This window comes from Lacerta agilis, chromosome 14 (assembly GCF_009819535.1).
Source record: "Lacerta agilis isolate rLacAgi1 chromosome 14, rLacAgi1.pri, whole genome shotgun sequence".
NCBI lineage: Eukaryota > Metazoa > Chordata > Lepidosauria > Squamata > Lacertidae > Lacerta > Lacerta agilis.
The window spans coordinates 12,065,251-12,079,070 of NC_046325.1; the positions used below are offsets into that span (position 1 = coordinate 12,065,251).

The 13,820-nt window shown below is 45.5% G+C and overlaps 1 protein-coding gene across 1 annotated transcript in view; it reads right to left on the reverse strand.

The window, feature by feature from the left end:
• Nucleotides 1–13,820, reverse strand: part of TEP1 (telomerase associated protein 1) — a 57,750-nt gene that overhangs the window by 16,929 nt on the left and 27,001 nt on the right. Inside the window, exons 22-35 of the mRNA XM_033168898.1 lie at nt 12,030–12,146; nt 11,815–11,932; nt 9,658–9,852; nt 8,172–8,362; nt 7,911–8,064; nt 7,597–7,776; nt 5,636–5,728; nt 5,361–5,493; nt 3,871–4,021; nt 1,920–2,059; nt 1,599–1,684; nt 931–1,045; nt 402–627; nt 183–300 (exon numbers count right to left, since the gene is read on the reverse strand). Of these exons, the coding sequence (XP_033024789.1) occupies nt 183–300; nt 402–627; nt 931–1,045; nt 1,599–1,684; nt 1,920–2,059; nt 3,871–4,021; nt 5,361–5,493; nt 5,636–5,728; nt 7,597–7,776; nt 7,911–8,064; nt 8,172–8,362; nt 9,658–9,852; nt 11,815–11,932; nt 12,030–12,146 (2,017 nt within the window). The remainder of the gene's footprint in view (nt 1–182; nt 301–401; nt 628–930; nt 1,046–1,598; nt 1,685–1,919; nt 2,060–3,870; nt 4,022–5,360; nt 5,494–5,635; nt 5,729–7,596; nt 7,777–7,910; nt 8,065–8,171; nt 8,363–9,657; nt 9,853–11,814; nt 11,933–12,029; nt 12,147–13,820) is intronic.

Here is a 13,820-nt window from a genome sequence, read left to right on the forward strand (position 1 = left end):
CACAGGTAGAAAATGCAGAAGGTCCCAACATTCCCCGGCTGGGAATGCCACTGTCTGAAGCCCTGAATAACTGCAGCCCATCAAGTGCAGACAAGATGGACCAGTGGTTTCTATGTTCTCTGCAAAGCGGCAATTTAGGCCTGGCAGCTACTTGGTGTGTCAACATCAAACCAGGTTTTTACCTGCCCAGTCTCTACATCCAGGAGGTGCAGGGTTCCCTCCGCGGTGCCCACAGCAGCCAGCTTTCCAGAAGGGGCAATGGAGACACAGGAAGGAGTGCCAGGCAGGCTCAGGACAAGGCTGTTGGGCATTTGGGGGGGGGGGGAGAGAACCAAAACAAGATCCGTGAGCCTTACACAAAAAGGAAAAGATGAAGTACAGCGAATACTTTCCAGAATTACCTATTTGTCTTCTGAGCTTCCTGGGGCTTGTTAGCCCATTTCAGGATAGGCCTCCCGTTGTCAATGAGCTCATTCATAGCCTGAACACACAGCGACGAGTCTTGCGGTTCGTTGGCTGCCTGCTGCAGAAGCAGCAGAGGATTCTGGGAAAGCAGCCCCATGTTTCTTTGCAGGAAGGCTCGGAAGGTCCTCACAGTCTCATCAACCTCCAAGTCAGACGCAGTCTCTGAAAAGGCCAAAGAATCCTTTGTCAACGGAGACGGACTAGATGTCCATACTGAGATGTGAATTCATCCAGTCCGCCTCTGTTGTCCATCTGACCTGAAACGACCCTTTGCGTTTCTGCAGTGCTGCCTTGCATATCTGGCCCAGCCCAGGAGCAGCTTTGCCAATACCCAGCCTGCAAATTTCTCATCTCGGTCAGGAAGAGAGCAGCTTAGTCTCCAAACCTCTAATCCAACAGGGGGGACAACGGCACCTTATGAACTGCTACCCCCATTCCAGCCACAAGGGGGCACCCGTGGCTCACCATAGAGTGCGTAGGCCTCAGAGAGGCAGTGGAGGAGACCCAGCTGGACGTGGGCGCTCACAATGCTCAGGTCCGTCAGCAAAGAACCCAGCACTTCCAAGTGTCCACTTTGGGCCTAATGGAGGAGAGGGTTGTGGTTTAAGAAGGCATCTGCAGAGCTCACAAACCTACTTGACAGTTCTAGGTACTAAGTTAAGAATAACCGAATTTAAAAAGACTGGGTGACTGGAATAGGTAGGCTGAGGATTATTGCTTTTAAAGGTTTTGCAAGAGGGTGGCATACAAATAATTTTGATAAATAAACGGGAGGGGGTTCATTTTGCTGAAGGATACAGTTCAGATCCACGCCTCCATACAATAGCTCTATTCTCAAGTCTCTCCCCCCCCCCATTTTCATCTCGGTAATCTTGAGATCTACAGTTGCAATCAAAATTATTCGACTCCCATTGCAAATCAGGTTTACTATCAAAATTTACAGACTTTGAGCTGTTTGCAATGAGCAAATCAAACAAAAGCATCAATGAAATAGCTCAACACAACGGATGCTTCAAGCGGCTTCCCTAAATTCAGCTGAAAATGCAACTTATCCTGGCTTCTCCAGTCTCAATATTATTCAACATGGCCTCCTAGCTCCCCAGTCGTCAATGGCTAGCAGAGTCGTCACTTACTAAATGATAGGGAAGGGCCATCAAGGCCTCTGCCTCACAGTTCTGGTTCCAGGAATCGTCCGAGCCTACCAGTTTCCACCAATGAGCTGTAAGAACAAAAGAGATCCAAGACAACTGCTCTGTTAGCACCCACTACAGGCCACTTTGCAGAACTGCAACACCCCTTGCTGACCTCTTGAGCCGGCTGCCATCTAGAGATTGGTTGGAGTACTACCAAGGTCTGCTGAAAGGTGGCACATTTCAATCCGCTAATTAATAAAGAAATAAAAAAGCAGCCAAAGACCAAGAATTCCATAGTGCCTAAAAGGTGAGAAGGGTTACCTGCCAAGAGCATATGAGCTGTGTAGTCCAAGCCTGAATTCTTCAGATAGCGCCGTTCTACTGCCATCCTCAAGGGGGCGCTGGAGAGATGCAACCGAGAGCCTGAGGGCCCTGAGGGGGAGCCACATGCCCCAAGCAAGCTGTGGGGTGACAGCAGAGAGTGATAAACCCAGTGCTCCCCCAAAACAGAGCCATATTTTTTTGCTCTCAAAAACTACCTAAATGTGCTTGGATAGTATTCTCTACCCAGAACCAAGGATGGGAGCCCAAGTCTCAACTCCCCAATGACAGACAGAAATAAATAAATAAATAAATAAATAAATAAATAAATAAATAAATAAATAAATAATACCCCACCCCTCAAAGAAGCATCCATTTCAGATTCAGAGCAGCAGGGCCCTGCCCGGCCCTACCACTTGGCCAGGTGAGGCAACTGCCTTGGGTGGAAATACCTGGGGAGAGGGCAAACAGAGGACCCAGCTGTTCCACACAGGTTTGCCCTGAACTCCAAAGGGAGCCTGTGGACTCTCCATGTTCAGAGGCAGTTGCCACCTGAATACCAGCCGCTGGTCAACAAAATGGAGGGGGACAATTGCCCTCATGGCCAGCTTTGTGTGGGCATCCTCAAGGCATCCAAGCTGGCCGCTGTCGGAACAGGATGCAGAAGTAGATGAAGGTCTATTCTCCAAAATATTCTCTGCCGGAAAATTCTGTGGAGAATATTCTCCACAAACTGTAAATTCCAACGTAAGAACCAGTTTTCCAATCCACATGCTTTGGTTCAAAGCTTAGCAGAGTGGCTGTGGACATTTTAAATATGCCACCAACGACAGCTGCAACAGAACGTAGCTTCAGTACTTATGGACTTATTCATTCAGCAAAAAGGAACAGGCTTACTGGAGACAGAGCAGGAAAGCTTACATATGTAGCTCATAACTTAAAACTCCTAACAAGCTCATTGAATTTTACACAACCATCAACTTCGTTCCATGATCTTGCAGATGATCGGTGTGGAACTGAAAGCTCTGTTACCAGTGGAGACGAAGACGGTGACTTTTCCTCTTAAGATGTTTGAGGAGTCAATATAAATTTAAACATTTGAGGCTTGTTACTTAAATTTCCTTTTTTGTGACAATTTATCAGTTATAATTTAAATATGTTGTGTGTTGCCTTACTTGTCTAAGCAGATAGTAATTTGCATTTCCAATGTTATGTAACTTGTCATTACTGAATATTTGTGTCTCATTTTCTGGAAATAATAACATTACCATGTAGATATGCTTATTAAAGAAAGTACTCATATAGCGGACCAGAGGTTTTTTTTATACTCCTTTTACTTTAAAATCAACATTTCATACATACGCAACATAATTAGAATTCAAAGTTGATGGTAAATATATGGTTAGTGGCAGGCTTAGTGATTAACGTGAGTCATTCATGTTGAATTTTCAATTTCAAGTTTGGTGCAAAAAAATAATAATCAAACAATGTGAATTCACTGCATTGCCCCACTGAATAAAAGTATCTGTACAGTTTTTGGTTGCCATCTGAACAGGTTTACCCATGAATAAACATGTATATTAAAACATGTATATTAACTAATTATATCATTTTCAATACAGTGGTGCCCCGCTAGATGAAAATAATTCGTTCTGCGAAAATTTTCGTCTAGCGGGTTTTTCGTCTAGCGAAGTGGCAATGACAGCCGCGCTTTCGCTAGACAAAAAACTCTAGTGCTTTCACTAGACAAATTCATCTTGTGGGGCAGCCTTCCGCTAGACGAATGCCTTCGTCTAGCGAGTTTTTCATCTTGCGAGGCATTCGTCTAGCGGGGCACCACTGTACATTAAAATGAATATTCTCCTATTTTAAATGAAAATTCTGTAATATTCTCATTAATCGAGAATATTCTCCAAAAGATTATTCTCGAGAATTTAACATCACTACTCACCCCCTCAGGCTCCGCAGGAAGTCAAAGAAGGGGGCCATGGGATGGCTCCTGGCTTGTCTTTCGACACAGATGGCGTGTTCCATGGTGAAGTCAACCCCATTCAGGTCCTTCACGTCAGCAAGGATGTTGTAGAGATCTCGCTCCATTAGACCTGCAGAGGGTCATGACCACAGTTATCTTTGTAAGAGTAAGCCCAGGGGTGGGGGAATCTTCGCCCTCCAGGCCTATGATTCACAGCGTCCCCAAACAACTGGCCTGCCCAAATACCACTGGAACCTGAATAGCTCAGTTGGTTAAAGCATGGTGCTGGTAATGCCAAGGTTGCAAGTTCGATCCCCGTATGAGACAGATGCGTATTCCTGCATTGCTGGGGGTTGGACTAGGTGACCCTCGGGGTCCCTTCCCAACTCTACAATTCTATGACATTGTATCTGAGTCTCAAAAAAAACCCCACATTTTTTAGTTAGTGGGGATAAGAGGGAAGATCAGCCTGCCCCTTATCTATCGGTGAAAGACACAGCTTCTCCCCTCCCTGACAGAACGAACACTCAGATCCAACTGGAAGCTGCCTGCCCTGGGGTTGTAGAGCTGAAGAGAGACATGACCTGGCCCTATGCATCAGCCAGAGGACTATGTAGCCTGTAAACTATTCTGAGAATCATTTAACTGGAAGGCAGGCCATTGGATAAATATAATCAGAAACACTGGCCCATCTCTGCCTCAGATACATCACAGTAGGACCCTGCGGACTGGTTTGGGTGTGGGTGTTGCGGGTGGATTTTGCTGATAATAGTGCATTAGCGGTGATTGACGCCAGACCGTCCAAACATCATCCTGCTTTTGTTTGTCATTCTACATTGCTTCCCAGGCCTGGACACTGAGGTCCATCTCCGAGGGCCTTCTGGTGGTTCCCTCACTGCGAGAAGTGAAGTTACAAGGAACCAGGCAGAGGGCCTTCTGGGTAGTGGCACCCTCCCTCTGGAACACCCTCCCAGCAGATGTTGAGGAGATTAAAAAACTATGCAACTTTTAGAAGGCAGCTCTGTATCAGGAAGTTTTTAATGTTAGATGTTTTATCATTATTTTTATGTGTTGGAAGCTGTCCAGAATGGCTGGGACAACCCGGACAAATGATGGTGATGGTGGTTGCATTGCTGAAGTCTGGAGGGGTACTCTTGTGTCAATAGTGCAACAGAAGCACAAGAACCCACCCTCTCCCCCGTCACATCTGTGGTATTTGAAAAGTTGGAAGGATTTCAGCGGGAAGCTACGGCGCATGCAAAGACTGGAAACAAAGCAGTGTGTCTTCCCTGAAATATTTACAGGTGGAAGAATTACCAAAAGCAGACAATCGCCCTGAGACCATCACAAACACAAATAATCACAAACGGCACCACGGGAAGGATATTTGGTGTGGCCCTCACAGGCCCAATAGCCTCTGGTCTGTGCGCAATGTCACCGTTGGAATTTCCCCCTCACGTGGGACTTACCGTCTCTGCTGGCCCAGAGACACACGAGGGCAACAGAAACCATCTCCAACCCGTGATCTTGCTCCAGGCAGCCCAGCAGGTGCTGCAGCAGCAAAGGGAGTGACACAGGCAGTTTCTGGATCCTCTCCGAGAGCTTGTGGATTAAGGGGGTGGGGGGGTGGGAGGAGAAGAAACAGATGATCCAACTGTGCAGAAAGACCCTTGAGGTCTGGAGCCATGCGATGCCTCATCGCTCCTCCTCCCCAACCCACGATCCGTCTCAACGGCTGCCTCACCTTCTCATACAGGGCAAAGAGCCGCAGGTCCTGAGTCAGCAGGGACAGGTACAAAGGTTGCCGGGAGCCTCGCTTCAGGAGCACCAGCCGCATCTGTATGGAAACAGGCGGAATCAAGAGTCTGGGTGACCTCAGGCCCCAGCCCCTCCCCCCCCCAAAGCAGCTTCCCAAGCCTTTCTATTTATCCCCTGAGGCCTTCACCAGCCCCTTTGGGTGTTTTTGCCTAGCTAAAATGTGTGCTTGAACTCCAATAATGCCCTTTGTTTGCCTGCAGAAAGGAACATGCGATTGTGTGAACAAAGCAGCCAACTACAGAACATGTAAAGTTCACATCTGTTGCTCCGCCCACTTTCCCCGCCCACCACTGGCATGTGGGGCCCCAGGAGAGATTGCCCAGAAGGTGATGCACCCCTTGAATCTAAAAAAAGGCTCCCCATTCTTGATCTTGATCTTGAAAGATCAAGAAGTACCAAAAATCATCGACTGGCAAATCAAATTACAAGAATTAGCTGAGTTGGCTCTATTAACAAATAACTTAAGAGGAAACTCAAAGCAGAAATGTGTTGGAAAATGGGAGGTCTATAAAAGATATGTCTTAAAATATAATAAAAGCTTGGTAACCATGCCAGCATTTGAGGGATAAAGGGAATTGTAATGAGTTGTAACAAAAAATGTGGAGCAAAAATTATTTAAGAATGTACTGGAAATTATGTATATGAGATAATACTGGGTTGTAATCATTCAAATTAATTTATGTCGAAGCAAAGGGATTTGTCAGGAAGTCAGTGTATTTTTATTTTTATTTTTAGGTTTGTTTGTTTGTTTGTTTTTGCTTTTTGGGGGGTGATCGGGGATGGGTTTTTGTTTTTTGTTTTATTTTTGGGGGGATTTCTTTCTTTTTTCCTTTTGTTTTTTTTGTTCTCGTTTCTTTAGATATGACAGTTAGTTAAGGTTTAGAGTCATTAGAAGAAAGTATGATTTAAATAACATATAATGATAAAAGCAAATTTATTTCAAGGTGTAAGTGTTTTGGGGAATGGTTGGATAAGATGATTATATGTATTCGATATTGTTCAAAGTATTTCTTTTTCTTGGTTGTTTGTTTGGGTATATTAATATAAATTCAATAAAAAATATATTTTTAAAAAAGGCTCCCCATTTCCATTCTAACCACTGGATAATTTATCATTGGAGGGGGAAAGGGGAGAGGCACAAGGCACGGACACGACATTTTAGTACATTTTACCCCAATTGTCCTTCCATGGAGCTCAAGGTGGCCCCTTTTATCCTCGCATCCATGCTTGCAAGGTAGGTTAGGCCAAGGAGAGACAGTGGCTGGCCCCAACATCACCCAGAGAGTTACATGGCAGGGTCGGGATTTGAATCCAGGACTCGGTAGTTCTCTAGCCACTATTGGGTCATCCTCTGGCTCTGAATAGCCCAGGAAAACCACTCCTTTTCTTCCCTGCTTCTTTCTCATTAATAATCAGGGAAAAAAACACAGGCAGTGCAACAAGCAAAGACCAACCACTTCACAGCTGATCTAGAACCTGCATTGGGATATAGGTGGTGCTCAAGACTCAACACGATGCAAGGAGCGAAATTCTGCATGTGCTTTACCCATGTTACATTAGGGGAAAGCATCAAGCACTAGACTTTCATTAGAACAACATCCTTCCTTCTCTTTAACCCCAACACATGCATTTCTTTCCAAAACCACACCAGGAATTGCTCACATGTTTTCAGTTCCATGAGGACTAGTAACTTAATCAAAAGGAAAGGCTGAACAGCACTGGACATGGAAATCTACAAGTGATATTGAAATCCCACACTTGTGCATAATAGTCCAGGTCCCAGAATTTACACAGCTTACTTATAGCTTTCCAGACCACACTATCAAAGAATTCAACCTGACCCCTGACCTCCAACCCCCAAACACAACATTTTATTTTTCCATTTACTTGGTTGTTGAAAGCAGACTCCTCCAACTTTTTGCCATACAAGGCCAGGTCTTTGCGGACCATGGCAACTCGGTCAGGGGGGTCCAGAGGTCCAAGGGGAATGGAGAAGGCGTCCTTCCGCCGCCTGAGAGACCCAAGGAGTACAGATTCCTCAGAGACGCTGAGGACAAGGCTGACTCGCTGCAGGGAGAGTCAGAGAAAAGAGAGAAGGTTCATGCAAAGAGCAGGGAACTTTGGGCTATCATCTGTATGTGGCTGGTGGGAAAGGATGCGTGCTATATTCACACACAGGTGAGGGTAGATATAAAGCTCACCTGGGGCAGCTCCTCGGGCAGCCAATCAGAAACCAGCTGCCCACCGGCCGTGTAGGTAAGGTCAGCGCCATCCACCAAAACCACCAGAGACTGGCGTCGCTTCAAAGACAGGGCCACAGAATGGAGGAGAGAGTCAAACTGGCCAACCAGCCCCCTGTAAGGAAACAAGAGCAGCCCTCTTATTCTCTTACGCAGAAGCCTGCAGGTGAAGCAACGTCACCCCTGACAAACCAGGCTCCTCAAAATGGCCGCCATGCTAACCTGTAGCTTTTGGGTGGGGCTGGAGGATGCTCCAGCAATTTCCTCAGCTGGGCACACAGGTGGCCCAACACTACCTGGGCTTCGGCCTGATCGGGCCGGGCTTGGGTGAAGTGAGTCACGACGTGGTAACTGGGAGCAGGGTCTTCTTTCTGCTGCGGGGCCTTCGCTCTGAGCACCTGGGAAAGGGCCGCCTGAGGTAAAAGGAAGACAGCAGAAGAGGAGGATTCAGCAACAGGTCCGAGCCGAGGCAAATCAGGCCTGGCCAGTGTCAACCCCATAACTCATTCTCCTAGCTTTTATTCCCTGCTAATATTGACAAACAGCAGTGTCTTGCAGTAAATGAAAAGGAACCACACAGAGTCAAAGATCCACAGTGAAAGAAAAACTTTACTGAGGCAAAAACTTCGTTCCATACAATGCACAAGCAGAGTAAGAGAGCAAAGAGATAAAGCAGCTCGCTGAGCCCAGGAATTTATCTCTCCTGGCTCCACGTGACCCTGAGTTAGTCAAAACAATATGAACCTTCCAGAGCCTTCCAGTACATTCCAGAATCTTCTATAAACTTCTAGTATTTTCTAGTAGTTTCTGCCCTCAAATGCCTTAGTCATGACAGATATATGTGCTTTCCGTCTGTTGAGGAAGTCACTATTCCCTCAGCTCTCAGGTTTATTAATTCACTTATATCTCACCTTTCCTTCAAGGTGATAAACGTGGGTTTTCTCCTCCCTACTTTATCCTCACAACAACCCTGTGAGGTAGAGGTTAGGCCAAAAGAGAAGAGGGAGAGAGGGGGGTGGCTGACCCAAAGTCAACCCAGTGAACTTTCAGGGACAAGTGCAAGATTTGATCTCTTGTCTGTGAGGTCCTAGTCCAACCCTCTTAAACACTGACCCTCTTTTGATGAAAGCTTTACTACTGCTTGAAAAGAGTGGCGGAGCTGTAAAACCAAGCAGCAATTAACGTTCCTCAGTGTAAAACCAAGCAGCAATTAACGTTCCCCACTACAAGCATCCCAGTGGAATGATCCTGCAGATAGCATGGAATAGTGGAATGATCCTGCAGATAGTCATTCCCAGGGACAATGTCAGTAAACAAAAATTTAATTTTATTTAATTTAAAAGGTAGCTAACCACACCAGCAGTTTCTAGCCAGCCAGTCTGCCTGCCTGCCTTTGCTAGGCCGTTCCGTTCCAGTTCCTCTATCAACCCAGTCTCCACTCCATCCCCAACCCCAACCCAGCATTCAATGAACACGCTCGGTTCTTGTTAGTTCATTTTGAGGTCCTCCCCTTCAGCATTTTTTGGTTTATTGTTCTTAAAGACTCTCTTTTTTGTACTACCACAAACCAAGGCATTTCCCCAACCCTGCGAATGTATCTCCTTGGTGCATGGATGGTGTTCTGGCTACCTACACACTTTGAGAATCGAGTTCACTATTAGTATCTACTGACTCGTTCCCACCTCCAAATCTCGCTTCCTTTACTTACCAGGAAGACAGTTTTCCCTTGGCCAGGCTCTCCGCTCACAATACAGAGCTTCCCTCCACGCAGCTGGGCAGCCACAGCATGGATGAGTTTTGCCCGGGCACAAAACCTCCTCTGCTGCAGCTCCTGGAAAGAGTCTTGCAGGTCGTTTTCATCCTCCTTTTCTGGTTCGTTATTGGCCAGAGTGCAGCCATCTCCCTGGGGGGTAAACAGGGATGGGGATGATGAGAAAGGCACCCAAGGGTGATTGGTTTAAAAACAAACACACGTGGCTTTAAACTGCAGTGTTTTAAAAATGAAATAAAAATTTGCAAGAGTGGTTGATGTTCTTCACTGTGCCTCTGGAAAGCCTCCATTACATTTCTCTCTTTACTCATTCAGTCCACCCCCTGCAATGCTAGAAACTTTCGCCTAACGTGGACTGTCACTCATGACCCTGAGATCAAAACGTATTTCTTGCTGCAGGGGCATGTTGTTGGTGGTGTTGGGAAGCGGGATATTGGGGAACTCTTCCAACTCCATAAACTCACCGTTACAGAGGATGCAAGAGGAAGGACTCCCCAGAGTGGAATTAAAGGTATGGGAACAAGCAATATCCCTCTGGTTGAAAATCCATTACAACCCAAAGGGATTGTTACCTCACTTCCTGGCCACAGTCCCCTACCCCCCCCCCCCCCCGGCTTATGCAAATAACTACCGTATTTTTCGCTCCATAAGACTCACTTTTTTCCTCCTAAAAAGTAAGGGGAAATATCTGTGCGTCTTATGGAGTAAATGGTGGTCCCTGGAGCTGAATTTTCCAGGGGCCAAAAGAGGATCATGCTTTTTATTTTACAAAGAGAAAAAGGGGTGTTGAAAGGACCCTGCTCAGCAGCTGATCAGCAAGAGACCAGGAGAGAGATAAGAGTCCTGGCTCCCTTTCGGCCCCACCCTCCATTGTTGAATGTGCTGCAGAGGGAGGTTGTTTGTTTCCCCAGCGGCATGTGACTGGCTAATTAGATTGTCTGGAAATTGTAGAAAAGGCTCCCTTTCCTTCAGAAGCTGCAGAAATGTGAGTTGAACCCCATAAAAATGGGGTTTTTCCTCTTTGCTTTTCCCCCTTTGCAAAAGGAGCTTTGCTTTTCCCCCTTTGCAAAAAAAAACCTGCAAAAATTTTAGCTGATCCTCAAAAAACAGGTTTTTTCCCTTTGCAAAAAAAGCTGCAAAACTTTTAGCTGATCCTCAAAAAAACAGGGCTTTTCCCTTTGCAAAAAAGCTGCAAAACTTTTAGCTGATCCTAAAAAAACAGGGCTTTTAGAAGAGGAAAACCAGAAAAATAATTTTTTTTCTTGTTTCCTCCCCTAAAAACGAGGTGCGTCCTATGGTCCGGTGCGCCCTATGGAGCGAAAAATACAGTAATAAGATCAAACAAATTGGCCTAAACCCAGAGTATCTTCTTAACGGAACTTTAAATAAGGCAAAAATTACTATTACTCAGAGACTTCACGATGTCGAATTACAACAAGAAGTTGCCTTACTTCCGGAGAAGTATTGATGTTTAATATCTTGGCCTAATTTTGCAGCGGCCCCTTATTTAACTAATATCACTAATGAAGCCTATAGATGGGCTTTCTCTAGAGCCCGTTTCGAGACAATGCCTTCAGCAGTGCTGTATGGCAAATTTATGAAGGTTCCAATGCATACGCATCTCTGCCCCTGCATGTCTAACAAGGTAGAATCCGTTACTCACATCCTTTTATTTTGCGAATTCTATAGTGAAGAACATGCTCGATTTATTTTACCCCTTTTAACAAAGTTACAACACTATTTGGAATCCTCCCCCAAGATTTTACGGAAATATCTTCTGGAGGATTCTTCAAGTCTAGTATCATATGATGTGGCTAAATTCTGCACTTTAGCTATTGAGAAGCGTAAATCTCTTTTATTGAATAACACATTTGTAAAGTTCCTTTGTGTAATTGTTCTAATCTCTGGTGATGTTGCCGATTTTTCTCTGTTATGGATTTATGATTTTCTGTGCTGCTGGCTTTTGCCGTAATAAAACTGACTGAGAGGATGCTTGTAGACATAACTGCTGGGAACAAGCTTCCCTCTACGCAAAAAGTCCGTCAGGAAAAAAACCAAACACGCTTGCCCAATCTTGCTTTTCTCAGTCCTTACCTCTATAAACTGGCGCTGGAGGCATTCCCATACATCCTGCAGTACCTTGACACCGAAATCCTCGAGCCCCTTGACGTATGGCCTGCCCTGGGCTACCCCGCCCCACTGACAAACGTATCTAATATAGAAGAAGAGAGAACCCACAAATGATTAAAACGTTTGCGGAAGGGTCATGGGATCTCTCACTACCCGCACCAATATCACTTTCCCATCACCTGCTACACGAGGCCAGGCTGCCATGGTTCTCAATGCACTCCTTCAGGTCTGCCAGCCGGCGCTTGGCCTCCCCTGACTCAGCCACGAAATCCGCCCTCCACGTTTCTGGCACGGAGCTGCCAAGAGTGACAGAGGAGCAAAGAGGCACTAGATTAAGACAAACCACAATTCTGAATCGAAGGCGAAACCCCTATTCTGTGAGATTTGCTTTCAAGATTCATGTTTTCCAGAGAACCTGGGTGTTTCGGTTGAAAACCGAAAGTTGGACAACCAAGAAGTTTGGATATGAGTTATACACATATGCATATTATACAGTCGTACTTTGGGTCTTGGATGCCCCAGAAATCGTACATTTTGGCTCCCAAATAATTGAAAATCGGAAGTGCGTGTTCCAGCTTTTGAACTTTCTTTTGGAAGCCGAACGTCCAATGGGACTTCAGCAACTTCTGATTGGCTGCAGGAGCTTCCTGCAGCCAATCAGAAGCTGCGCTTTGGAAGTCAAACCGACTTCTGGAACTGATTCCATTCAACTTCCAAGGTACGACTATGTTTATGGGGGGGGACTTATGGGGGGTTGAGAGAGCTCATTGCTGTTATTGATATTATTGTTGTACCTTTAGTTTTACATCTTATGGTTTACGTGGAAATTGTTTCCATCTGGTTTGTGTACGTTTTGATGTGTTTTATTGTTTATGGCTTCTGCTATGTTTGTAATTATGTAATTTTGTAATCATGTAAATCTTGTCATGTTGTAAGCCGCCTTGAGCGTAGTTGCAACTATGGAAAGGCGGCATACAAACAAAATGATGATGTTGATGATGACTGCAATCCATTGCCCCTCCTGAGCCATGCCTTCCTTCAAAGGAACTGGTCAGGAAACCAGTTTGCTTTGCAATAAACACGTGCCAGTTCAATCTCCCTTTTATGATGGGAGTTGCTTGTGATCAGCAATTTGTCTCCCCGATTATTTCAGATGTCTTTCACTCTCTTCTTGTGGGCCTACAGCTAGAGGAATCTCAGGCCATGTTACAAATCAGATTTAACATCTTTCCAAACCATTTTGTAGCTTTGCTTGTATTTATCATGGTTGCATACCAAGGGATACTGAAAAAATGTGATTTTGCAAGCACATGCGAAAGACGAGATACCCAAGAGAGACAAGGAGGCCAATGAATTAAATTCTCAGCAGCTCTCACAAGAGTTGCAATCCCCTGAAGCTAGCACAAACAGCATAGCTATAACCAGAGTTTATGTTTGGAGCAGAGGTGTTGTCACAGTACTCTGGAGGGAGTGGAGCTTCAGGACCATGGACAGCTCCTTGCCTCCCAGCAGAAGCACTAAAAATGGTATGCACACATGCATAAACGTGTTTTTAATGTCCATAATGTATGCCAGATGTAAAGCTTGTGTGTTGTAGTGGAGACAGAGTAAGATCAGGGAAACAAGATATTCAAATCCCCACTCAACCACAATGCTCTTGAGCCAGTTGCTATCTCTCACTCCAACCTACTTCACAGGGCTGTTATGAAGATTTTGAACTTGGTACCCAGAGTAGAGAAGAGAAGGCCTGAGGGGCCCTGAAAAAATTATGAAGAAGAAGAAAAAGAATTTGATATCCCACTTTATCACTACCCGAAGGAGTCTCAAAGCGGCTAACAATCTCTTTTCTATTCCTCCCCCACAATAAACACTCTGTGAGGTGAGTGGGGCTGAGAGACTTCAAAGAAGTGTGAGTAGCCCAAGGTCACCCAGCAGCTGCATGTGGAGGAGCGGGGACGCGAACCCGGTTC